This window comes from Lagopus leucura, unplaced genomic scaffold (genome assembly GCF_019238085.1).
Source record: "Lagopus leucura isolate 7727_CA_CO unplaced genomic scaffold, USGS_WTPT01 Super-Scaffold_100001, whole genome shotgun sequence".
Classification (NCBI taxonomy): Eukaryota; Metazoa; Chordata; class Aves; order Galliformes; family Phasianidae; genus Lagopus; species Lagopus leucura.
This window is the reverse complement of record NW_024962262.1, coordinates 98843616-98870646: the sequence shown is the minus strand read 5'-3', so window position 1 is coordinate 98870646 and position 27031 is coordinate 98843616. Positions and strand designations below refer to the sequence as shown.

Genomic DNA, 27031 nt, shown 5'->3' with positions numbered 1-27031 from the left:
ATTGAGTAGGAAGCCAGAGATGCCATCTCTATCCCTGAGGGCATGGTTTTCACTGAACCACCACAATTAAGTGCTTTGAGGATTATAGTTATATGGTTATATAATAGAGAAGAAATGTGAGCTAAAATGAGAGAGCTTTTCTTATTTCCTTCCTTTCTTAGGGCTACTGCAAACACACACGCTTTCCCCAGCAACTACCCTGTTGGAACAGGGATTCGTTTCACAGTAACCAAAACTTTCACTTTGGGTGCTCTCTTCTGCATACAGCAGGTCAGGACATTTAAGCAAACCCAATATCAAGATCTCATTTGGGATTGAGAACTTGAAATGCGTGCTTTTGAGGAAACAAAGCAAAGTGTATGACTTTCCCAAGTAATTGTTTTGGAGCTAATTTCACACACGTGAATTCAGTGTGAATATTTCTGTCATAGTGGTCCACCTGAAATCTTTGGTGTATTGCTGGCCTCTTCCAAAGGTATCTCCCAGCTTCTCTTTGAGAGTGAGATTGTACCTCCTCTCTCTAATTATCTCCTGGATCTGTAGGGTACAACTATTATCCCTGTTCTGTGCTTTTCTAGAGTGTGCCCTGGAAGATGAAACCTACGAGGATGGAGCAGAGACCCAGGTGGAGTGCAACCGCTGCGTCTGTGCCTGTGGGAACTGGGTGTGCACTGCAATGACGTGTGAAGGTCTGTATGCTTTCCAGAGGATGATTGTATTTGGTTTTGTGCAAAGGGATTTTTATTTTCCAGCTTTGTAGGGGCTCGCTAATGTTCTTTGTTACCTTCTCTGTTGGTGGTTCTCCCATCATCCTTTGCTCCAAGATGGCCAGACCCAAGTTGGTTCTGTTCTAGAGATCAGAAAGTGTGTAACTGAGTTGGGAACAATGGTATTGGGCTTTGTAGGTTGAGCTTGATATCATGAAAATTCAGCAGCAGATATTCCAGACCAGAGCTGCTTTGCATCCTGCTGGCTTGGGGCGTGCACAAACCAAGTAGATTCCTGTCTGCAACCTTATGTGTGGGTGTGAGCAGGGCAGCTGTATCCTATATGTATCCTCACTGTATTTATATTTATAGTATCTGAAAAACAGGAGTCATGCCCCAGGAATGGATAAATGAGACTTAATCCAGTGATGTCAGAAAAGCGCTTTAGCTTCTTGCATTAAGAACTGTAAAGCAGAAGAATTGTGACAGAGATGAAGGGAGGTAGTGTTTGTAGTAAAGGCAGGGTTGTTGGTCTATCTGTTCTTCACCTGGAGGGCTGTTTTTAAAAGTTCACAATGAAATTCACCATCGCAGCACTGCACTGCATTTTTCTGGCCTTCTTCCCCAGAAACCGAAGTTTTGTATGAGCTTTGTTTGCAGTGCTGTGCTGGAGTTGTCAGCAGCACGTTCAGATCTATAGCCAGCCAGAATCTCATAGCTTGGGCAGGAGAGGAGAGAGGAAAACAGCATCGGGTTTGTATGTGCAGTGTTTCTTTCATGTTTTTCTGTTAGTCTGCAGCGCAAGCTTTGGGATTCTCTCAGCTTGGACTAGGCTGCTGCAGCAGGAATTCACCTCAGAAAAGATAACTGTTTTACTTCATAGAGTTGCCTGCGGAGCTGTGAGAGGTTAAGCAACCAAATGAGAGACTCTTTTCTGCCTGCCCAGAAACAATCTTCAAAGTTGCAGTGTTACACCCAGTGTTGATGCCTACCTAATTCCTTGCATCCGTGACAGAAGCACACAGTTGGACAGCAATTTTTTCACTTTCTGCCTGTGTCAGAGCAGTAGAAGGGTCAGAGGTTATTGTTAGACAGATAATGAAGCCAAAGAATCAGATCAGATACATCAGCAAGATGCATCTCCACTAAGCAAAATTACCTTTTCATTAAGCACCATTGTACTTGTGTAGCACTGAGCTTCTATGTATTCCCTACAAGAAGCCAAAATGTTTGAGTTTATTAGAGGTGCTACTTTTTAAATAACAGCAGAGGAGAGCAGAGTGCAGCCTCTTTCTTATCACGTTGTTATCATGGTGTAGGTCAATAGGGGGACAGTCTAGAAGCCCAGGTTCTGAAGTCCAAGGTAGCCACACACTGATTTTCTTTCAAGGAAGATCTGGCCAGACTATGTAAAGCCTCATTAAACTTGAGGTGTGCTATGGCCTGAGGCATACTCTTGCTGGTCTGCTTCTTTTTGTTTTCCATGGTTCTGTCCATGAAATTTGCATTTGTGATAAAACTGAATTCCATTTCTGTTTGCAGGGAAGAATGAGAAGGTGACTGCTCACAGACAACAGCCTGGTCAAGACTTGACTGAGGAGGAGCTAGCTAGATATGTTCAAGAGCTGCAAAAGCATCAGGTTAGTATGAGGCTGGGAAGATTGATCTGCTTACAAATGTCTCTCCTTGTTTGAGGTATTCCCTCTGCTTCTGCCATGTGGAGGCTTCTGTTAGATGGAGGAACTCGGCAAGGAGACATCTGAGTTGTCTGAGGGAAGAGATACAAGCGTGGGGCTTAGAGGAATATAACAGTGTTGTCACTGCTCATGGATGGACCAAAGAATGTCAGGGCACTGCCAAACCATGTCAGTGCAAAGCTTCAATTTTGTGCTTTCTTTCTTCAGGAGACGGCTGAGAAGACCAAGAAGATGAGCACCAAGGAGATGTAAGGGGCCTCCATATCGGAGGAGCCCAGGAGGATGGGCCCAACCTGCTGCCCTGTCCTCCAGTTCTGATCTCAATATGCACAAGTGTCTGCTACAGTTGCCCAGTCACAGATATTTACATTGTATAGCGATGGGTTATTTGTTTTGTAATACACAGAGAATGGGGCCAGGAAAGGGGAGCAGAGCCCACCAGGTCAGGGAGCTTCGTTGCTGGGGCCTTGGAAGGCTGGGGCGAAGCTACAGCAGTCCCTGGGACACTTCCACAGTGGTTTCTCACAGGAGCTAATGGGGATTTCTTGTTCCCCTAGATCTGGGGAAAGGATGGAGGTCAGTGCTGGATAGAAGAGGGGGGTCTTCAATTCACAGTTGTCAGCACCAGCACAGGCCTGGCAGTTTTTTGGCTGAGCATATGTGCTGCAGGGCATAATTAGCAAAGGGCATTGCCCCGCTTACCCTCCACTTTGATTTGAGCTCCTCAAAGCTGGTCAGCCTCATGTGACACCTGGAAGTCATGGTGCCATGCTGCTGGCAGGAGTCCAGCACATTCCTCCTTACTTTCCACCAGACTGTCCCCAGCAGCTCCTCCAGTACATTGTGGGCTACAACACAACACAGTTCCTTTTGACCTCATCTCACTCTTGACTCTCCTTGCCCCCTCCTTAAAGGTGCTATCGTATTTTTTCTTATCACATTCACATGCTGACTCCCCTTTTTGTTTTGTTTTTTATTACTTTATTTCCTATGGTAGTGATTCAGCATTTGTATGTTTCGTAGTTCTAGATCTTTCACGAAAACCCAGCCTGTGGGTTTTTGTTAGTGACAGTGCTGTAATGCCCCGTGCACAATTTGTATCACACTGCACTCAAGTCACCACAAGCAAGCAACTTGTGAGCCCTACGCTACAGGGTATTTCTCACTTGGGCATTGCAGCGTCCCTCAATGAGCAAAGAGGCAGGGCTGGATGTAATTTCTGCTAGACACAGGTTGACACTGCAGCTTTCTTTGGCTTTTGCTCCCCTGGCTAGCACTGACCGCATGCCCAGAGTCTTAAAGTGCCCAGAGGGACCTAGGGTAGTCTAGAGACAGAGGGACGAGGCATGCCATCAGTAGGTTAACTGCATAGAAAACTGTTCAATTGAAGTTTGAGCTGTTAGCCATCATCTTGGGTTTTCCATCTCCCTCTGGGATAAGGCAGAAGCGTTCATCTTTAATTCCAGTGTGTGTTCAGGGTCAGGGCTAGAACCCTTCCTACTGACACAGTTTTCAGTGTCTCTGATCAGACCATTTTTTACTACCTTTGGCGGATCATTTTCAAGTATCTTGTTTCTCAGAGCATTGGTCCTAGTTAAAAATGAACAGCTGTTTTGTTGACAGTCACCTCTCTAGCCTCACAACCAGCTGATTTTCTCCTGCAGTTGTCTAGTGTACTTCATATACTTACACACGTAAGCATCCTCTGTCCACATTCCCTTCATGTCCCTGCTGTGCATCCCAAGCAGTGGCACATCCCTGAATCAAGAGGACTGCCTGTGACTTCTATCTTCCTGTTTCTGAACAACTTCAGCAATTGTTGCCAGGTGTCTTGCAGTCCATAGTGCTTACTGAAGCGAAACTCAGCCTGCATCAGCAGAAGCACGTTCTGCTTGAGAGGAGATCAGCAGGGCTTGCATCTCCACCTTTCTTTGCTGGCACAGTGTTTTCCTTGAAGAAGAAGACTGAGTTGGTGTCTTGCAAACGTAGGAAAAGAAGAGAGCTTGATCCCTCCTGTGGTCTCTCCTGAGAACCATGATTATTCAAAGTTGTCTGGTCTTTGAGCTGTGTCCTTGATGTTAATCCAGAGGATTTCCATTGACTGATGCAGTGCCACATCTGCTGTGGGAATCATAACTTACTGTGCCACGTTTGGATGTTTTGACACAGTAAGTGCAGAATGGGGCTGGTTCTTGCAGGGGTTCTTCTCTCATGAAGATCCAGATTTGAGAAGCTAGGACCTGTGATTTGAGTGAATGAGTCCTTAGGAGCTGCAAATAATGCAGGACTACACTGCGAGTCACTGTGTTCTGGTGGCCCTGAAGGAGATGTTTGGTGGAACAGGAGTACTCATTAGACATCTCCTAGCTCCTCCCTTAGAGAGGGACAAAGCAGCATCATGTGCTGGTTCTGGAGTCACAGGAACATAGTTAATAAATGTTTTGCTTTATTCTGCCCCAATTCATGCCTCCCAGCTCACTACCTTGCAGCTTGGATCATTGAAGTGCCTTAGAAAAAAACACAACAGCTTGCCTTAAAGGCTTTCCCTGGATGGGAAGAACATCTCATTGTCCAGGCAGGAAGATCTCCAACTGGGAGAAGCAAAGCATGGTGCAGGAGACATCTATGCAGAAAGGCTTCTGTAGGCTTAATTTTCCAGTCCCTTTCCTGCTTCCTGCAGATGTTGCAGTCTGTGAGGATGCCTGCTGGGGTAGGCTGGGGAGTTGTATGCTAGCAGTCAAGATTCACAGAGCTTGCACTTGGACTGAGGCCAGGGGTTGGCTGCTCCTTCAGGCAAGGCAAGCTAAGCTCTCTTAACAAGCCATGTAACATAGCCTAGGACAGTGTGGTGTCGGGGTGCAGTGAATGTGCCCCTATGGAAAGAAGTGCTACCAGGGTAGCTTTTCCCTCCTTGTACCCCCAGAGGGAATATGTGACTGTGGAGAATGATGGTGGTTGGAAAGGCTAACTGGTAACCACATGAGACACCTGCCTTGGATATCCTTGGAGATTCTCATCTGGCCTACTCACAACAGGTAGGGGGGTCAGCTGTCATCTGCAGGGTGACTTGGCTGTTGAGGAAGGCAGTGCTGAGTTCCAGGTGTTGCCCTCTGGGACAATTGCTGTAGAGACTGCAAGTGGCAGGGAAGGCACTATTTTAAAAAAACAAATTTAAGCAACAAACAAACAAGTCCTACTCTTCCCTCTATATTCCCTCCTGTATGTGTGTGACGTTTATCAGTATTCTGTAGGTTTCCTTAGTGCACTTATTTTACTTGATTTTGTAATATTTTGAAGCAGGGGCGGGGGGTTGGATATTACTGCCAAATAAAATTTAAAAAAGAACACTTGTTTGATTTTTTACCTCAATTCCTCATTTTCATCTCCCAAAACCAACCAAACAAACAAAAAACAGCTGCATTTCGCACATCCTGTGGTGGCATTTGTACACAGATCTCCATGCATTTGACAAATGTAAGATACAAACCCTCTGTGGTTTCCAGCTGGTGAAACTGTAAAGAGAAGTGGAAAGCCGCAACCACAAGCTAAGCCAGTGGCAGAGGCACTGCCTGCAGCCACAACTACCTCCCAGCCGTGCACTTTGAGCAATGGGATTTATAATCAACTCAGAATTCTTTTTGCTCCCCTAGCAGCTGTCCATCTGTTACGTGTTCAAGTTCTTTACTATGAGAGTGGTGAGGTGCTGGAACAGGCTCCCAGAGAGGTTGTGGATGCCCCATCCCTGGAGGTGTTCAAGGCCAGGTTGGATGGGGCCCTGGGCAGCCTGGTCTGGTATTAAATGGGGAGGTTGGTGGCCCTGCCTGTGGCAGGGGGGTTGGAGATTCATGATCCTTGAGGTCCCTTCCAACCTGGGCCATTCTGTCATTCTGTGATTCTCTGTTTGTACCGCACAGTGCACAGTGTCAGATCAGGGTTCTGCCCTCTGTGGACTTGATTTCTCCTGCTTCATGCAGGCAGGTATATAAGGGAGTGTTCCAGAGGAAAAGACTGGTGTTACAGCAGATCACAAGGTGAAGGTGAGTTAGGGTCATGCTGATGAGAGAGAGCAAAACGTACCTGGAAGCATGCAGGGATACAGGCCATAAAGCTTGGTGCAGTCACTCTGTCCATGAGGCATTGGAGAGGTCTCAGAACCTTCTGATTTGGGCAGTGCATTTCACAAAACAGACGGACCAAGTGGAAAACTCAGAAGTAATAATAATGAGTAAAAGTATTGTAAACTTGTCTTACAAGGACGGATCAGAAGCCTTGGGCTAGTTAAGAAGCATTGAACTAGTCAAGAAGAAAAGCTCGCAGTGTTTGTCTTCGGTTAGGTTCTGCTCTTTTCACACTGTACCAAATAATGCTCACAGGACATCCTTATTCTATGAGCTGCTCTGCACGCTGTCTTAGTGCTGATATTCACTGGGCATTCAGTGCTCAGCTGTTAGATAGGTCTATTTTCTGACTTTAATCTCTGCTTCTAGAACTCCCAGGATTTTAAGGTGGACGAGAAGGAAGTGTCTGCTACAAATCTGGCTGGATTCTACTATAAATACTTTGCCATGTGCAACACGCATGCTTAGCAAGGCTAAGTGATTTTGGCTGTGGAGGGGATGTAGAACAAGAAGCCTGTTGCCCACCTCTAGCAGAAGCCTGGCAAGCTCTGAGCTGCTGTTTTAGGCAGTAAACCACATATGAGTATTGGTGAGTAACTGTACTGCGTGGCTATGTGCACTTCATCACATTGCAGTTGAGCTTCAAACAAACTGAAAATGGGAATCTCATGTTGCTCGTGCATGTAATATGTGGTACCAGCCGGCTCAGTTCGGTATCACTCTGTAACCTGGCATTTCTACAGACGGAAGCCTCGTGGGTTAAGACCTGCTAACGTCCTAGGAGTAAAGCTGCGCTATAAGGCGCAGGCGAGGACATCCCTGAAGATACAAAAACACCATGCGGACGCGGTTCCTAGACGAGGCGCTCCGTGCCTGGCCGGCCGGGGGCACGCTGCAAGGATGCCTGGGCTGTAACGAAGGGCTTGTAACGCCGTCCCTCGGCGCTAACGGCATCCCACCCCGCACGCCTCTCCTCAGGCGCTCCTCCCTCGCATGCTCGCTCCGGGCCGGCGGCAGGGTCTCCGCCTCCCCTGCGGCGGCCGGCGGAAGCCCCGAAACATGAATACGAATGCTCTGGCCCCTTCGGCCTCGGTCGCCACTCCCCCCTCAGCGGGCGGCGGGCCCGGGATCGAGCACGGCCTTAGAGAGTGGCGGTGCTATTCAGGTTCCTGGGCGGACGGAGCGGAGGGGCGCTCGGGGACGGCGAGCGGGATGGCGGCGGCGGGCGGTGCGGCCGCGGAGCCGCAGCTGGAGCCGCCTCGGCGGGGCCCGGCGGAGGGCGAGGAGGCGGCGGCGGCTGAGCTGGCTGCCGAGCTGGCGGCGCGGCGCAGCGCGGAGGCGCGACGGCTGGTGCTGTCGCCGCGGCGGCTGTGGGGCCCGCTGCCCGCCGGGCTGTCGCAGTGGTTCCCGGCGCTGGAGGTGCTGGACGTGAGCGGGACGGGGCTGGCGGAGCTGGGCGAGGAGCTGCTGGCCCTACCGCGCCTGCACACGTTGCTGGCCAAGAACAACCGGCTGGGCGGGCCCGGCTCGCTGCCCAAGGCGCTGGGGCAGGCCCCGCTGAGCCGCTCCCTGCGCGTCCTCAACCTCAGCGGCAACCGCTTCGCCGAGCTGCCGCCCGCCCTGCTGGGCCTCCGGGGGTTGCAGAGCCTCAGCCTCGGCGGCAACCGCCTGCACGGCATCCCGCCCGACATCCAGGAGCTCCGCAGGTATGCGGCCGCGGCCCCGGAGCGGCGCGGGCGGTGGGCTCGGCTGTCCTCGGGCACCTCTGCGCCTCGTGTCGCCGTGCTGTGCCGAGCTGTGCCGTGCTCTGCCGTGCTTTCGCTGTTCCGCAGCCCGTCGAAGCCCCGGCCTTCGGTGCGGGCCACACTGATGGCAGTGTGGTTGGTATGAGCTCCGTGTTTTGGTTTTAATACCTCCGGGGGAGAGAGAAGCCGAGCCTCAGGTCTGGTGTAGCTCATGGCTGATGGGCAGCGCGGGAGGATGAAGATCTGATTGTGGCTTATGCAAATGCCAGGGCCTCTTTGCTGATGCAGCAGCAGTCTCATTAGGGTGCTTACTTGTGTTTTGGTATTATTTCTCTCCACCCATCTAATTTGTATGGATCTGATGGGTCTGAAGCGTAGAGCCCTGGGCTGCGCCTCGGGGTCATGGCACATCTGGTGCCGGGGCCTGATCAGACTGCTGCAGGCCAGTGACGCAGAGATTGAGGGCTGAATCATGGTAACCGAGAACATTTTTAGGGTGGGAAGAGATCTTATGTAGCGTCCATGTGGTATTTATTGGCTGCCTGTGTTGACCTGGGACGGGTGCCTCTGAGGCCTGCCACAAGCTGCGGGCAGTGTTCTGACTCGTCGGTGTCATGCGGGCACCTCAGTGAGTTCTGCTGGTCTTCAGGGCCTCAGACCAACCCTGTGCTTTTTGAGACTGACCTCTCCTCACCCTGGCCCTTTGCTGAGCCTTGCTGGAAGCAGCCTCTCTCTGACGCAAGTTCCAGCAACCTTGACCCTACAAGACTGGGTTCATCCTGGTGGGCTCAGCAGAGCGGAAGCTTGAGTGCATGGGGTGCTACATCCCACAGTTGTAGCTGAGCATGGTAGAGCTACTGGAACGCTGGAGGGAAATGGTTTTGTCCACTGCAACATAATGCAGTTTGGTATGGCACAACATGCTCTTGTTGAGGAGCAGTGCTAAGCTGGGATTGAGAGGTGCTTTGATGCATTTTGAGTTGGACTACATCCTGGGTTGGGGTTGGCGCATCGAGGGGGAGTCTCAGCTTTTTAGCTCTTCAGGAGCCATTGCTTCAGGGGCAACAGAGAACATGAGCACAGCGGCACCACCTGCGTAGGAAAGGAGGCCGATGTCAGAGATGACCTGTGTTGCCTCCAATAGCATCCATGGTAACTGACTGGGTTGTGCTTGGAATCCGGTTGTGGCTACCTCTGAGGCAGAGGCTTCTGCTGCCCCTTGCATGCTCTCAACTGTGGATATGGTTCTCTGTCTCATTTTATTTTTCTTCTAACAAAACAAGCCTCCAGCCCGGTTTTTGTCACGCAGCTGACCCCAGGAAAGCACCTGGCTGCGTCACACACACAGCATGTGGTGCCCCAGCGGACTGTGCTCTGTGCAACATTGCTGTCAAGCTACCGCTACTTTCTTCCTCTAGCCTGCCCTGAAGCAGGATTCCTGTTTGTCCTGTCCTGTGGATTTTCTTTCACTGGTCATGCATGAGCCCCAGACCGACAATTCTGAGAGGGCAAATGCGGACAAAGCTATTGAGCTGTGGGTTTATCGTTGCAAAGTGATGCGTCAGGTAGAAAAACTAAACTAGACCCAGCTTGTGTCTGCCTCCTGTGTAATCGCCGTTAACTTGTTGAACTTCTGCTAATGTGTCACTGTAATAAAATTGAACTTTAGCTCAAGATAGTAAACCCCTGCTCCTCCAGGATTGTCAGCTTCTTCGCCATCAGCAACCCTTCTGCATTTGAGACTGCTTGAATAACAAAAAGGAGGAGCACACTTACTTGCCAGAGCTGGAAAAAGCAGTACTTCATAACTTAATATTCCTCTGCAGGGGATCTTGAATGGGATCACTGGAGCCAGGTAGCTGGTGACCTAACGCCCTTATCAAAAAGGGAATAGAGAGAGAAGCTGCTGTCAGACTCACCTGCCAATGAGAGAGGTGTCGGTGAAGGGAGCATGCCTGGCATTGAAGTAGGTAAAGCAAACCTGAGGAGGAGCAGAGCAGGACTGGCTGCTGTGGGATGGAGGAATCTGCTAGTTTCTGAATTCCAGCAGGGGCCTGGCATAGGAACTAATCACACAGCTCAAGCTACAAGATGTCCATCTCACTGCTGCTGGCAAACTAAGGCATTGACTCTTCTTCCATGTCCCACTTCCCATAAAATATTTTTTTTCCTCATGTCTCATTGATCTCCATGACCACAGAGAAAAGCAGGTAGCACTTTAACTGACATGTTCCTTCTGTTGGTACTGCAGTTCCCAGGGTTAGCAGTTCTCACCTGCTCCAGCCTCTGATTATAGAGCTGAGCTGAATTGCAGAGATCTAAAAATACTTCTCATTTCAAGAGAACGTCCGGGCTTTGATGGTGTCAGGTCGTCTTAGCATGTTCCCTGGGACTTGGTGAGGTAATGAACTGTGATGGATGAGAACCACAGCCAGTCCTGCTGTCTTACTGCTTCCAGCCTCAGCCATCTGCCCTGTCCTTGTCCCTTGGGTGCTGCACAAGATCCTGCGTTGAAAGTGGGCAGTTTTCAGCTGATCGTGTTACCTCCTAGGCTGTTTCAGAAGGAGTGTCTGCTGATGTCCTTGTGTTTGAGGGTTCTAGAATGGGTGACCATGATTGCTGTAGTGATGGCAGCAGGGTGGTGCTGGTCATAGCAAGCCGACACCAAGGATAAAGCATTTGCTTCTTGTTTTCTGTCAGAGATGTTTAGAAAATGCAGTGCTGCTCTTTCCTACAGATTCCATGATCTCTAGTCTGTGGTGATCTGGAACAGCTTTTTAAATTTTTGAGAAATAAATGTGAGCCCTACTGAGGGATTTTTCAATGATATTGTGGCTGAGCCAGCTCCTCCTGCTGCCCCCAGATTCTGTCAGCAAGCAGTGTGGGTACAGTGCAAGACTGCATTGTACAAGGATTGCAGCATTGGTTGTTGCTGTGAATTTAGGGTAGAAAGTGCACTAGCTGGTGAGAGCAACCCTTTTTGCATTGTTTTTGTGTTTGTTGCCCCAAAAAAGGTGAGTTTAATGTCAGTGGTTCTAAGCATCATCTCTTCTGCAGCTCTCCCTCCAGCATGGACCTTGCTGTGTTTGCAGTGTGAGATGGTCACATGTTCTGTCTCTGGCTTGGCTTGTAGCCCCAGCAGCTCCTCCGTGTGATGAGCATCACAGACATCTCACTGCTGCTGGTCCAGCTAGGGACACACGATGAACTGTCATGTAATATGGCTGGTGAGTTAGAAGTGCCATCATCTGCTTCTGCTGGGTTTGGATGAAATGTCTTTGGTGAGGCAGGCTGTCAAAGTGCAGCTCTGCTGCACTGTGGGTTTTGGTTTACTGATGCACGTTGTCCTCATGGCTGTGTGCTTTGGGGGGCGTGTTGCGCTTTAAAGGGAAGAATCCTTAGGAACTCAGTGAAATGCCTTTGCTCCCCTGAATCTCCTGATGTGAGTTTCAAATTCAGCGTTCCTCTTTCAGTTAATATCCGTGTGCATTGGAGCACCAGGAGCAAGCAGAAGAGCACAGAAAAGCAGCAGGCTCTTTCCAGGCATCTGCCATATGTGTTCCTTTCCTTCTTGCTTAGAAACATGTAGCAAAGCCCAGTTATACAAAGACTGGGATCAAAGGCCTCGAGCTCATCACTGGATTCATCCAAGGTCTGTGTCAAGGCTTAGATGCAATGAAAACCAGAGTATTTGCTTTTATTCATGGCGAATATTAATCATGTCAGACAAGCATACACTTAAGAGTGGTTCTTACAGTGTGGGAAACACAGCAAATGAAGCTTTGATAAAGATACGGCGTTAGGAAATCTGCTTGCTGCCTCCCTTTTTCTTCCCCTCTTCAAACGTTTTGCAAATAGTTTTTAGACAACTGTTTGATCTTGAATTTGCATGTCAGCAAAGGCAGTGCTCTTCTCCCAGGAATTAACAAATCCGTAGAACAGGGTGAACAGGAGTGTACTGTGGGTTGCTTTTAAAATCCTCCCTTGCATGAGCCTCCAGCTGCTGTGGAAATTCCTTGCTAAAAAAATTTATCCTAAACAGACCTGGAGCTATTTCAGGGTCACCGTTTCTTTTTAGATTACCTATTTAGATGCATCTGTTTGATGTCGGCTGTTAAATGTTACCCAGAGAAGCATCTATGGGGAAACTGGATGGGTTGAAATTTTGTCCATCTTCTGCACCAGAAAACGTTTTCCCCTTGAAGTGTGATGTGGAAGTGTTCTGGGAATTGACAGGGCATTTAAAAATAGCTCTTGTGCTTTGAGTGGGCTTTTCGTAGTTACCAAGTGTTTGGGTTTGTTTTGTGGTACAGGACAACCTGGAAACATCAAGACATATTCCAGCAGGCACGTGCAGTCTCTTGGCATCTTGTATGTATGCTTTGTTGCCACCACCTGATCCGCTTCATGGCTGTGAGCTTTGCCCCACTCCCTTCCTATATGTAAGAGCACTTACATACATCTGGCTTTTCTAAGTTCCTAGACTGGCTTTTGGAAATAGAGGAAAAAATTGATCTCTCCCTCTGTGTGTGCGTTGATGCAAGAGACCTTAGCTGGCCGGCCCTGTGATTGTGCAGGTTAATGCTCCTCAGAAAATCTGGGTCTGGTCTGGTTGTGAAAGGTTATGAACCAGGTTTGAGAGGTTACTTAGCGCAGCCACCAAGCTATGGTCCTCCTATGGAAAGCTGTGACAAACACGTGTTGCTTTATTGCAGGCTGTTCCACAAGCTGCTGGTTGTGGCACGGTTAGGGGTTTGCTACCCGGGTGCTCTGCAGCCAGACAAGCTCCCTGACCTCGTCTCCTTGCTCCAAAAGGGACAGCTCTTATTGTGGCCAGCCACTGTGTCACTGCACTGCTCAGCCTGGTCAGGCATGCCTCCTCGAGCAGGGCTGCTGGAGAGCCAGCATTGCCGTAGCCTCCAGGTTGGGGCTTAGTGCAATGTGGAGTGAGAACAGGAGTAGGTGAGCAGCAACCCGTGACCTGTGGTGTGGTCAGCCTAATTCTAATTACAAAACGCTTGTGTCTCTTTGAAATCCTGGTCTGGGTCGTGGTGAGCTTTGCTCAAACAGTTCTTTTGACTTGATTTGGCTTCAGAAATGGCTGTTAGGAATTCCTCGGTCTTACTCAGCCAAGATGAGAGACTGAATCCTTCCTAGTGAGGAAAAAGTAATCTCAGAACTGACCTACTTCATGCCTTAAATGTATGGGATAAATTCCAAATTGTAAGCACAAGACTAGTCCCAGTTACTAATCTGCAGACCTCTAAAAAGTGACCCAGAAGGTAGGTAAAAGGAGAACAATTTTTCAGAAGCCCTCTGCTGCCAGTGAAAGACTATTTGGTGAATTCTTAGCAACACTTTGTAGCCTGGTGCTGGGGCTTTGTATCTTAGCTAGTCACAGTGCCCTCATTACGCAGCCCTTAAAAAGAATGGACTTGAAAGCTCTAAGTCTGTTGGCAGTGTTTTGCACGCTAAGTACGTGCAGTAAGCTGATCTTGAAATGTGTTTTATGGCTTGAAAGGGATTTTGAAAACGTTTACTGCATATTTTGCTTCCCTTTTTCCCTTCCCCAGTAGAATGAGTTTGTAGTGGTTGTGTCTTCAAGCACAGAGGACAAAGAGTTAATTATTCACTTTTCCTAGGACATAGAGACCTGTACACATCTAAAGCTTATTTAAACATTGAAATCCACATTACTGAAATTCCCTTGCCCAACACTTTTCAACATGAGCTCCAGCAATGGCACAGAGTTAAAATATGCAAAGGAACTGTACTGTCAGCAGTTAATGCCTAATGAGGCCCAAGCAGCCTAAGTCCACCTTGGGAAACAATGGAGGCTGGAGGAATTTTGGTTGAAATTCCTTTGTTAGGGGATCAAAATTTAATTAAACATGTTCTCCCCTTGTACTATCTGCACAACAGCCTCCCTCCTGCCCCCCCTCCACCCCCACCTACAGGTTGTCCACGTTGAAGAGAGGCTATTCTTGAATGGTGTCTGGTTTTGCTCTGCGTGTTCCCTTGCATGTTGAGCATGGCCTCCACAAATGCTGTCCCACTTGATCTCTTAGGTGAAGCAAGATTCATTCCTTTGTTTCAGATGGTCAGGTTCAGTTTAAGGCTTAGAAGTGGCTTTGTTTTGTAGCTGCTTTGTCATAGCTGAGCGTGTACCACAATTTGTGGTGGGGTCCCTTCCCAGCCAGAAAAGCTGAGTCTTCCTCTGTTTCTCTTGCACATGGTTGAGAACGGGTGAGGAAGACTCTCTGACTCCATTCCATGGGGCCTTGCAGAGATTGTATGGAAGAGAAGTCAATGATTAGTTGCTGTCTAACATCTTCTGTCCAGAAAGGGTGGAAGCGCATGGTGAATAATGGACACTCCAGTTGGTTGGAGGATTCTGCTCAGTCCTGTCTCCCATCTGCTGAGTTTTGGCAGGGAGGTGTTTTTATTATTTAGACTCAAGCTGCAGCTAGTACAGCTGGTGTCCCTAGTAGCTTTGGGCTCCGTGACATGGCTGTACTGAAATCAGTCTGTTTGACATGTGTGTGTGCTTGCGTGACTGTAGTGTACCTTGTGCTCTTGCAGCTGGAGTGCTGTGGGTAAGTGAGTTGTATCAGAGTGGGATGGGATGCGTCTGACTTCTGAAAGGCTGCAGTTAGACACCGAGGAGTCAGATGGCATCGCAGTGTGACCAGCCCTCATGCAGGGCCAGTACCAGTGGACTTTTTCAGGGGGAGCCACTTTGCTTTACTCCTGTTGAAACTGAGAACTCATGCTGGCAGCAGCAGGAGCTGTGTCAGTGGTGCAGACTGAGTGTAGGTTGCTCCTCCTTGGAAGGGCGAGCAGGAGCTTTGCGTGTAGAGCTGATGTCTTGTGCCTGTCTGCAGATGTAACGGTTGGTGTGGGTGTCTGGACTTAAAGCTCAACCTTATCTGTTGCAAAACAGCAGCTCTATTGTAATTGTGATGTGTAACAGTTTCTTCTTTCCCCTCAGCAAATTATTTCACACTTAGTCAGCTGTAAGTTCTCTTTAAGAAATGCGTGAGATGGGAAGACCTGCTGTTAAATGAGGCTGGAAATGACCTTAATGAAATAATGCAGTGCTTTCTCTTTTTCAGTTTGGAGTTTCTGTACCTTGGAGGGAATTTCATTACTTCAATTCCACCTGAGTTAGCAAACCTGCCTTCTCTGAGCTCTCTAGTGCTATGTGACAACAAGATTCAGAGCATTCCACCTCAGCTGGCACAGTGAGTATTTACTGTCATCAGCCAACAGCTGCAATTAACCCTTTGAACTCCTCCTTCTGCTTTTGTGGGTAAAAGCAAGTGGGAGGACCTATTTGTCCTTCAGTGTCAACGTGGAGATCCTTAGTGCTGCAGGCAGACTGCAAAGATACAATGTGGAAATCTCAATCAAAGTGTTGTGGGAAAGAAATCACCAACTGTACACTGCTAAGTGAACCTATAGATTTGTGCAGGGAACTCTGAGGAGTACCTGGGCAACTGAGAATAAATAGCTGCCATGCTGCTGTGTTCTTAGCGATGAATGCTTGATTTGTTTTGTTTTAGCCAAAGCCTTCCTTTGTTTGCCTTTGTTCTGTACCATCCCTTGTGTTCCCTTGGCATTTCTTATTCTGTGATCTGAGAAAGTTTTAGCATTCATTAAATCCTACAACACAATCCTAGAGAATGAGATAGTGCTTTATTAAGTCTTGCATAATGGGGAGAAGAGGACGCTTCAAATGCTGTATGGATAGTCTAAGATGGGAGGTGAAAAATTCAGTGTGTGGTTGTAACCCCAGAAGCAGATGGATGGCAGCATGGAGTTTTCTCAATTGGAATTTGATGGCTTATTGGGATTATTCTTGATGTACAATGCTTAATGACTCCAGGTGTCTTGTAACTTGTACTAACTTGAGGTATGCCTGGACATTGTGCTGAAACATGCCTTCTGAAAGCCAGGGTACTCTTGTCACCCAAGCAGACACTAGCCTGGCCTGACCTTGCTAAGCTTTTAAGATCTGGTGTATCACAGCACAGGATGATGCAGCTGCAAGCAATGAAAACGTGGGGCTTCACAGAACTGGCTGCCTACCAGCATTCATCTTTAATGCATGAGGGAGAGCAGGTGACTTATTCAAAATATTGCACGGAACCATTTTTGGTGCATGCACTGGGTACAAGGAAAAATTATCTCCTGCTGAAAGCAGCCAGTCTCTATACTTCTACTTTTTTAGCGGATGAGGGGGACTGTGGGCTGTGTACTGAGAGGCACACAGCATATGGAAGACTTTCTTCAGCAGGCATTCAAGAGCTGAGCCAAGCTTTCTAGAGCATTGTGAGTGCTGGAGTAGCAGCATCACCTTTAGCATGAATTTATGCTTTAGAAAGAAGAAAATCCAAAGGGAAGAAACTGTCAGGAGAAAGGACAGAAATCAGATCTGTATGTAATGCAGGTGTGGAATGACTTTTCTTGCACATCCTGACTGCGTTTCCATCTCCGTCCTTAGGCTGCATTCCCTGCGTTCCCTCAGCCTGCACAATAACCTGCTGACTTACCTCCCTCGGGAGATTCTTAACCTGGTTCACCTGGAGGAGCTGAGTTTGCGAGGGAACCCGCTGGTGGTTCGCTTCGTCCGCGACCTGACCTACAACCCCCCAAGCCTTCAGGAATTGGCAGGACGCACAATTAAAACTCGCAATGTTCCCTACGCTCCCAGTGATCTCCCGGAGAATCTTGTCCGCTATCTGAGCTTGGCCAGCAACTGTCCCAACCCTAAATGTGGGGGTAAGTTTACCTTCGCTGCTCTGTTGCTTGCTTTTACCTGATGGGTTTTCTTTCCCCTTGACTTGCCACGTCTCTCATAGCTCAGCCAGTCTAGGTATGCTGTCGCATCAAATTCATTGGCTCTAGCTCTCCTGAAACATGTCTTGAGGGATCCTGATTCACTCACTCTTCTTAGGAATGGCGTTTAAAGTTCTAGCACTGGTTTACTACAATTACATGGAAATGTCAGACAGTGTTTCCGTTGGAGCATCGACAGCTCATCGCAGCACTCCACTGTGCTTTTATGTTCTGAATTTTCTGACCCTTCTGCTCTAAAATAACTCAGTCTGAGTAACTGACAGGAGAACTTTGGCAAACTTCTAAAATTGGGCTGCTGAACAGCAAGCTTCCTTTCCAGGCGGAAAAAGAGGGGAGCTGTAGTGCTTGGTGGTTAACAAGAGCATCTTTTTAGCTCTTGCTTGGATAGTAGTACCTGTATGAAGAGGACTTGTTGATAAGCCCGAAATCCTTGGGCTTAATTTGGCTTAATGCCTAAGCTTTATTCACAGTAAATGATCTGTGCATTTAGCCTTGAGAAGATTAAGGAAAATCATTAATACACACCTTGCAGTCATTGTGCAGTTTGTTATCTTATCTCCATGTGGGACAATATCAAAACAGGTTCAGTAAGAAAAGATGAAGGGCTGCAACTTGTGTGTTGGAAGAGAAATAAATATTTCCTTTTTTAGAGCTTTGAACGGGCCTAGAATAACAGTGGATTGGTTTTCCTCTTTTCTTGCTTTTCCTCATGAATTAGCATAGCACTGCAGTGTTGCTGTGACACTGCAGGAGAAAAGATTGCTCCATACCAGCCAGGACTTGAAAGACTGCTGGAAACTTCTGAAAATGTCAGTGTCTAAAATCACTCTCTGTGACAGGAAGAGAAGGTAATTGTGCATTACAGCAATGCTGTTGCCATGGCAAACAGCATCCAAACTCAGCGTGGTGACTTCACTCAGGCAGAATAGAAGTGGAGCCATGAAAGAGAGAGGGTCTATTTGTGGACACATTTTTGCTAGCTGGTAGAAGTGGCTTCACAGATTTGTAAACAGAGTGGGTGAATTAATTCAGCGTTTAAGGAGAAGCTTGCAAATTCCCAGCCTGAGGTTTTTACCAAGGAGAAATGCACCAAGGAGAGAAGTTCTATGTTTCCATAGGTCCTCTGGTCCCTTCTTTCTCCAGTATCCCCTCCACTTCCACATCGAGTGCCGTGTTAAATCCTAACTTAAGCCATTTGGACTACGTGCAACAACCTCACGGAGCGCATGAATTACTCCTCACGCAGTCTCACATGTTGTTACTGTGCCCTCTGCCTTTACAGGTGTCTACTTTGACAGCTGTGTCAGACAAATCAAGTTTGTTGACTTCTGTGGGAAGTACCGCATCCCGCTGATGCACTACCTGTGCTCCCCGGAATGCTCCTCGCCCTGCAGCTCTGCCTCCCAGAGCTCCACTTCCCAGAGTGAGTCTGACTCCGAGGACGAAGCCAGCGTTGCTGCACGCAGGATGCAGAAAGTCCTTCTGGGATAACAGAGAACAAAACAAGAAGACAGGAAGGAAAAGTGTTTGAAAAGTAATAATGGAACAGCAAAGCACGAGCCCTTGGCCAGAGGGGCTCACAAGAAACTTTCCTCGAGTCCTTGTAGAGGGCAGAGCACCTTAGCAAGCCCTGGCTTGCTTGCTGCAGCGCTACTTAGGAGAACTAACTCAGTGGATACTGCCTGTAGGGTACCTGGGGTTGTTAGAGATGTCTGCTGTCTGGGTGACCCCCTCGTGTGGGCTGGGGAGGGGCTTTGTCCTGACTGGCAGGTCAAGAAGCATTTAATGTGTCACTTCACAGGACTTCAGTCTTCCTGCAGAGCAAAGGAGGCTGGCCAGATCCTTGAATACTGTCGTAAATTGGGAACAGGCTAATGATTCCACGTGGGTATGCGTGCATCCCAGTGTTTTGTATAGCATTTTGATTCCTTTCTGTCTCCTTTGATTTCATTTACGGATCTTGAACCCATTCACCAAATATGAGAGTTGGGTTTTTTTTGTTTTTTTGATATTCTGGAGTAGATTTTCCAAACTGCTCCTTTGCCTGGAGGCACAGGGTTTCTGTGCTGCTGCAGACATTATAGCCATACAACTGAGCCACCTTTTTTTCTCTTTCATTACACCAGGCTGCCCTTAGTGCTTCCTCCTAACAATATTCATTTTTTTTCCTCCTTCTGCCTCTTCCTGTTACACTTGGAGTGCTGCTTTTTTCTGATGCCTTCAGAATATGGATCAGTTGTTCTGTTGAGACTTGATATTATCTCAGACCTGTGGCCGCGTGTGCCTGTGCACGGGACCAGATGTGATGCTCTCTAACATATGTTTGGGTCTCAGCTTGCTGAAGCTAATCTACTTTTATATCTGAATTGCAGGAAAGGTCTTAATTGACGTTTCCTTTCCTTAAGCAACCATGTTCCTGTGCTGCAGCAGCCAGCTCTCCTGTGCTTGCTGCAGGGCTACCATCCATCTTTAAGCTCATCTATTTAAAGCAGAGAGCACCTTAGTGAATTGGAGGTGCTGAGAGACGTGCTGCAAAGAACAGTTTTTGGATTTTTTTTCTTATTCTTAACACAGAGGAAAAGCCAGTAAAAAAAACATAGCACACCTTGTCTGAGCATCTTGCTGGGGGTGGTTTTGAAGCCCCTTCCTTATTTGCATTTGCTCTTGCTGTGGTGGAACTGGCAGTCTGTTGGATTATTCAAGTAACACATTTGCTTATCTTAAGCTATGTTGAAAGGAAATCCACAGAAAAAAAAATCAGAATTTTGAAGTATGACACCTGTCAGTGTTTTGCTTAGTGAGAGCTGCTCCTCTCAGTATTTCCAGCAGACAGTGCTTTTGTTGCAGCCTCAGTATGGCAAATCCAGCTGTGCCTTTGAATGCACGAGCAGAGCAAATATTTCATGTTAAGAAGCAAAATGAACAAGCGTAACTTTACTTAACCCACTTTGGTCCTAAGGGGGTAATTAAAAACCTGTACTTCTTTCTTGCATTTGGAAAACACATGTGCCTGTTAGGATATCTTATGGCAGCTCTGTGCTAATGGTCCTGTTTAATTATGCTTGACACTTTATTAAAGCACTTTGATAATTCTACTCATTGTAATTAGCTTTAGTGATTATTTTTTTTTAAGCTAGAATTTTCCTTTTAATGTTACCTGACAAACAAGGTCTGTGAAACTTTATGCATTCCAGTCTGTCTCAGTGTGCAGGTTTAACTTCTTGCCTTGCACTTCCTCAATGGTACTGATTGCTTCCCTGGTTCCTTTGCAGAGAACTTGAATTTGAAAGAAATTATCTGCTTATTAACTATTGCAACTTAGTCTAAATCGTGCAACCAACAAGTATATAAGGAATTGAATGACACGTGCTCTGTGCCTTTCCCAGTCATTTTCACAAGTGTGTTTTTAAGACAGGTGCACGTACAAAGCAACTGGGTATCACTTTAGGAAATTTCACGAGGTTTGCTTAGAAAGACAAACCCTCCATTTTGAAAAGAGAACAACTGCATGCTGTTGGTGAAATAGGGATTAGTGAGTGGTGGACGTTTTCTTCATCTCTTCTTTCTGATGCTTCTTCGTGTCCTGGTTGAATCTTGTCATACAAATGCTAATGGAGGGTAAACTGATTGCAGAGCCACAATTTGAAGTTTACTGCTGATTTTAACAGTAGGGAGTAACTGCATGATCAGGAATGTGGCTTTTTTGCCAGTTACAGTGAACCACGTAAACTGAGATTCCAAGATCTTTTGAGCTCAGGGCTGTGGAGTACTGCCTGCCTTTCTTCTCTTGAGTAGCAGCTCTCTTGAAATGATGTCTTTTTCATTTGACAAAGTCAGATTTCACAGCCACTTTGCTGCCACGGTTCCTGTTTGCACAGTAATACCTATCTGTGTGACAGACCAAGGTGAGTGGTGGCTGGTTCTCATTTAGCTCCTTCCTCAGGTGCATTTTCTTGCCTAACCAAGCAAGCAGCCCATCTCTACCCCCATTCTAATAATGCTAATAGACTAATCTGTTTTTGTAGCTGCTTTGCTGTAGCCGAGTCAAAAGTTGACAGCTTATGCAGTGGATATCTACATTTTCAACTTGATAAAACGTCTCTTAAAAATATATATGTATTTGTGAATATAGCTAATGATTTTTCTTTGTGCTGCTGGGATTTAAAGTGCAATTCAAGAAGTCAGAATTTAAAACAATCAGGGACTCGTAAGAGATATGACTCGTTAGTTGTTTTCTTTTCCCCGTGGAGGTGGATGTGAGAGCACTAGGGATGCAGGTCGGTACTTGCCGTGCCTAACATACTGAGCCTCCCTGAAATCCACATTTTCAGCAATTTTAGCCCCCAAAGACTGGAAAAGGTACTGGACAATAAAATAGGTAAGATGAAACTTGAATATTTGCTGATGGATGGTAGGTTCCTACCATCCCTTCCTTGGAGGCCCTGGGAAGCAGGCCCTGGTTTTACCAGTGCTCTGTCTTGTAGCTCTTTTTCTTTTTTGCCAAATTTTAATAGTGCATTTCAGTTGCTTCCGATGCGCCTCTGGCTGCAGTCTTCAGTCAGTGTTTTGGTATCATTCCCCTTGTTGCTACAGCAGCCCAGCATGTCTGGCTTTTGAAAATGTTCTTAAACTGAGACACAAGTGTGTGAAGGAAAGTTGCTCATTCCATCTTCCCCACAGGGTCTAGGGCCCTGCCTGCATTGTTCCTCTTGTGTCACCATCTCCTTGCCAAGGGGAGCTGATGCTTCTGAATGCAGGTACTTAGCAGGAACAGTGAGATCACGGGGAAGAGAAGCAAAATATCAACTTGACTGGGAACAATTTCTACAGTTGCCAGTTCTTTTATGTTTGTTATTCTTTAATAAGAGGTGAGACTTGAGGAAGTCAGTAATGAATATTTAAACGTACTCTGAAGTGGCCAGATGCAGTTTTTCATGGGCTTCTGTCCTGGTCATTTTGAGTCTTTGAAATCTTGTGTTGAATTATAATGGGAGTAGGGGGGAGGGAGAGGAAAACCAGCTCCTTTTTGTTTCTTACCCTCGTTGGCAATAATGAATGGAAGGAATTTAATCCAATGAAAGTAATGAAACTTAATCCCTGCACTGTGTCTTTGTTAACCAGTTCAAAGAACTATTTTTAATGCATCTTATTCACGCCGGGCAGATGAATTTCTGCCATCGCCACCCCCAACTGAAGATATTTCAAGTGGACTACTTCAGAATGCACACTAATGCAGCAGTAACTCTATCTTGGAAGCTTCCATTGATTATTTCATTTGCCTGACTGACTAGAGAATTGGTCTTTTACTGACCTGAGCATTAAGGCGAGAAAGGGTTCGCATCTAGCCCTCCTGTTGAATTTTTCTTGTGAGCAGTTGTTTCAGGAAGCCTTAAAGTGCCTTATGTTTTTTTAAAATGTATTTTGCTAAAAATGTCTGAATGTAGAATATCTCTAACATTATTTCATTATGAGCTGTAAGACAAACTGTAAAGACTAAACCAAAAATGTTATTTCTACAGCTGTGTGTGTCCGTTATTTGCCGACATCTCGACTCTCGGTATTACTGTAGCAGAACGCTTGCAGAGCTGTGTACATCACAAATGGGGCTGTACACAGTCTGGGAATGGATTAGGTCTGTTCTGTGCTGTGTAAAACCAACAGTAGGTGAAAATTCCAGAAGGACTGCTGAAACTCTCGGCTATTGGAGCTCGTTTGTAACACATCAGAGAATGTCATAAGCAGGACCTTATTTTGCCTGTGTTCCCAACGTCTAACTCCACTGTATAAAGATAGAGGTAATTAAATGGCAGGATCAACCTAAGCACAAGAGAGGGCAGTGCATGATAGAGTTTTCTAGCAATCTGGAACAACGCTAGTGAAGTTCTTGAATTGTTTTTCCCTCTTCCTAATGCGCTCAGAGACCTGTAAATCATTTTTCAAATGTGATTTTCTGATCGTGTACTGTGTTCCCATTTCTTGTGTAATGCCGTGTTCCCTTCTACATCCTTAATAGTTTTTTGTGTTCTGTTGCCAAAATGTCTCAGATCCTGCTGTGCAATTACCAGATGTCAGTGCAGGAATGTGGTATATTGGAAAACTGGACAATGTAAAACAAGAATTACTTGATATTAACTTAATCAGGAACTACCTCAGACATGGTTCGACTTCAAGTGTAATGAAAACCTGTCAAATGGTGCAGCAGCTCCATTCCAAATAAAACACTGAGGAATCCAGTGACCTTGCCTGTAGTAACCAACCTGGGAATGTCCTTGCCTGTTTTTGTGGCTAATGCAAAGACACAAGACACCCTCTTCTACACCTTTGTAGAAATACCTACTCCAAAGGAGCCTCTGGTGGTCTCCAGTCCACCCTCTCCATTTATGGAGGAAATTGCAAACGCTGGTTCAGGTCATGGTGGGTTTGTCTAAGCTGTGTCAGAAACCTCCAGTGACAAAGAGTCCACTGTCTGCCTGGGCTTTAGTGCTGCAATCTCCTAGTGCAGAAATCTCCAGATGTTCAACATCTTTCTGACCTCCCCTCTTCTGCTCTCAAGGAATGAATCACAGCTCTTAAACTTCCTTACCTTTTAGCACTTATGAAGTAAGAAGTGTAAATGAAGCTTGAGGTACGTAGATGCTTGAAGCAGATGCTCAGAATGTCAGATTGGCATTTTAGTCTCACATAGAACTGCTCGGAGCTAAAAGGGAGCGTTCTGTTGATACTGTGGAAGTGAGTATCATGAAGTGGAGATGTACATTTCCTTGTGTCCCAGAAAACTGGAGCTAGATGCATGCGCCTTTTCCGTTGCACTCACCAATTGAATTTACTGAAAGAAAGGCAGTCCTGGTGCTCCCCACAGCTTGCAGTGAAAAGGACCAGCCTCATCTGCAACCTTGATTCGCAGTCTAGAGATGTGCTGTGTCTGTATCCCTCCCCGATAGCTCTCTGATTTCTCAGATGAGATATGAGTGCTTGTGTTTGTGTAGAAGAGCTTGCTGCTGCAGCAGCTCCCACCAGTGAGTGAAGTGGGAATTTTTTGACATGAAGTTTTAACAGCAGTTGACGTCCTTTCAGGATAGAGAGGAAAGTAATCCACGATACAGACCAAGTCCCACTTCTGACCAGTATTTTGTGGTGGGAGTGAGTGCTACTCCAGTTTTGGTTCAGTGGTTGTTTGCAGGGAACACTGTGTGCAGATCCCTTCACCCTCGTCTTTGTCCTGGCCTGGATGCTGCACTGGTGGCAGCTCAAGGCATGCTGTCAGACTGCCAAAGGTTTAACGTGTGGTCAAAGTGCTGTCCAGATGCCCTGTCTGTAACTCCTCCTTTGGCTCTGTGGAAGCAATAGGGCCTGAAGTCAGCAGTACCAAACAAGCAGGTATACTTATCCCAAATGTTACACTTGGACCAAAGAGCCTCAAAGCCCTGCAAGACAGACTGCCATTTGCACATCTCAGAAGAGCACTACTGCTGCATTTGGCGGCATATGATTTCACCAAGCCTAGCTGCTTGCCAGCTGTTTATGTAAAGGAGTGAAGAACAGGTGTGTTACAAAGCCCCTGCCTGTGCTCTGACACAGCCACTGGGGAGCTGCTAGGCTGGGAGGGAAGCAAACACTTAGTCTGTGTGGGGATGTGGTGGCTCACAAGCTGGAGTCTGACAGGTTGGAGCATCACCCTTTGCACAGTCAGGGGAACAAACAGCTACTGCTGGGAGAAGGAGCTGTAGGGCAGGTGCAGGATTATGTTTTATTTATTCTGGGGAGTCTCTAAAAAAGTGAATTCATAGCATTGTTTTAGTTGGAAAAGACCTTTAAGGGTCATCTAGTCCAACTCTCCTGCAGTGAACAGGGACATCCACAGCCACATCAGGGTGCTCAGAGCAAATTTCATCTGCAGGCCTTTGCAAATGGGTAGGAAAATTCCACCTTATTAATAATGATTTTCCATTATTCGTGGGTGTCCTGGTGTCCATAGTAAAAGTGGCTTTATAACAAGCGTGTGTAATAATGTTGAGAAAACACAAGCTGTGCTTTGTGCTGGATGATGTTATGTGGTTGTTGTCCATGGACTTAATTTGTTTATAAAATGGCATTTACACTGGGGAGGGCTGTCCCACTGCTCTTCAGGAAGAAGAGCTGTGTAAGAAGAAAAGCATTGACCAAGTCTTTGCCAACCAGACCATGGGAGCAGTGTGGAACGGGGTTGGACAACAGACATGAAGGGCCTTCTGCTTCCCTTCATGGCTCTCTGCCTTAAGGACAGCAGGTCTTTTTTGGAGATGGGAGACACCTGGCTTTGGGAACGTCCTTCGTGTCAAGCAAACAGGTCACTGGATCTTCCGTGCCTCTGTCGTGGATCCATTTTTGCTGCCCAGGGCAGCACAGTTTCTCCATGTGGGCTTAGTACCTGAAAGCACCAGCTGAACTCAGTGCTTTGTGTTCTGTTCTGTGCAACACTGTTAGAAAGAACAGACCGGAGGATTTTAAAACACCCACTTGGGTGAACGTAATCAAGCACCCTTTATTGCCTCTATCAGGAACAGCAGTGAAGGGCTGATTCAAAACTGAGCGCAGTGTTTTCATCTTCAAACAAACCCAGCACCGTGCTTTGCAAAGTTATGTTCCCCACTTATTCTCTCCACGTATCTGTGTTAACTGTTAAACTGTGTCTGTTTGTTTGTGTCTCTCTTTAAAGCAGCAGCAGACTTCTGTGGAGAGATGCAATCATGAAAGGCCTTGCAGAAGCCTCACGTGACTGGGCCGGTTGAAACATGTTTTAAACAATTCGGGAAAGTTTGAAACTATTTTTGGTTTTCTCAGCTTGCAACCTCATCTGCCCACTGTACTCTTTCAAAGCCCTGCCCGAAGATAACCCTCGGTGATGGTTCCTAGGGAAGGAGCAGCCCCAACGTTGGCTGTGCCCAGTGCCATGGCCTGCCCCTCTCCGGGAACCCTGCCCACAGACCTGGATGGCTGAGCACGTGGAGGGGAGACGTGTGGCCTTAAGAGCCAAAAGCCTTCCTCAGTCAGCTGCTGCCAACCTGCGTGCTCTGGGCTTGTTACGGCAGGGGGTGTTTACAGCCCTGAGCTCTGAGGGCTCTTCGGCAGTCAGCCACAAGGGCGAGAGCTGCTGTGGAGCGCATCCAGGAGGGCCTTGATAGAGTGCCGTGGGCATTTCACCCTGTGTGAAGTACAGAAGTATGTTTGTGCTCTGATTTATTGCTGTAAACTTAGCCTGTGTTAGAGTGGTTGGCAGAGCCCTGGTGAGGGCTCCTCCTCCTCCCAGCTCCTGGCCTCTCAGTGCCGAGCAGCTGGCTGTGGCGAGTGCCTTCCTCCAGGAAAGAGGGCAGAGGGAGACCATGCTCACCACATGAGGCCAGCCTTCTCCTTGCTCACTTTGTCCTCATTGCACGTAAATGGCCCCACGCAATGCCATTTGCACAGGAGAGGATTAGCAGGGCTTGTCTACCTTCAGCATGGAAAAATGAACTTGGCTTTACCATTACACAGTTGAGTGTTTGCATCCAGAAGTTTATTTCTTGAAGCTGCTGGGGACAAATGTGAAGCCTAATGATGCTTTGCTGGGACAAAATGAGTCATACACATTCTGGTCCAGATGTTACTGAAATGAGCAGCGGTGATGCCTACGGATAAGGCATAACATACTTTATGGTGTGTAAAGGTAACAGGCAGCTCTTTCCCAACGGGTGGGGATATAGCATGTCAGAAATAGGGAAACATGCCTCACAGATGGTTATTTCCCACTGATCGTATTAATGCACTGTCAGATGAGTCCCCCAGTGCATCTGGGATGATGGGGAAATTCACAGGTATCGTGAACCAGCAAATCCGGCTAATGGCTGATTCGTCACCCAGGGAAAACCCTTTCATCTTTCCAGAGA

The 27031-nt window shown here is 47.2% G+C and overlaps 2 protein-coding genes across 2 annotated transcripts in view; both read left to right on the top strand.

Moving 5' to 3' along the window:
• Positions 1–5749, top strand: part of FSTL1 (follistatin like 1) — a 43205-nt gene extending 37456 nt beyond the window's left edge. The window contains exons 9-11 of the mRNA XM_042867923.1: positions 579–689; positions 2250–2347; positions 2612–5749. Coding sequence (XP_042723857.1) covers positions 579–689; positions 2250–2347; positions 2612–2656 — 254 coding nt within the window. The 3' untranslated portion in view covers positions 2657–5749. The remainder of the gene's footprint in view (positions 1–578; positions 690–2249; positions 2348–2611) is intronic.
• Positions 5750–7734: 1985 nt separating this feature from the next.
• On the top strand, positions 7735–23385 carry LRRC58 (leucine rich repeat containing 58). Its single transcript, XM_042867921.1, has 4 exons — positions 7735–8228; positions 15383–15511; positions 16774–17051; positions 18412–23385. Exons 1-4 carry the CDS (start codon positions 7735–7737, stop codon positions 18618–18620), a joined length of 1110 nt encoding a protein of 369 aa, XP_042723855.1. The 3' UTR covers positions 18621–23385.
• The last annotated feature ends 3646 nt before the right edge of the window (positions 23386–27031 follow it).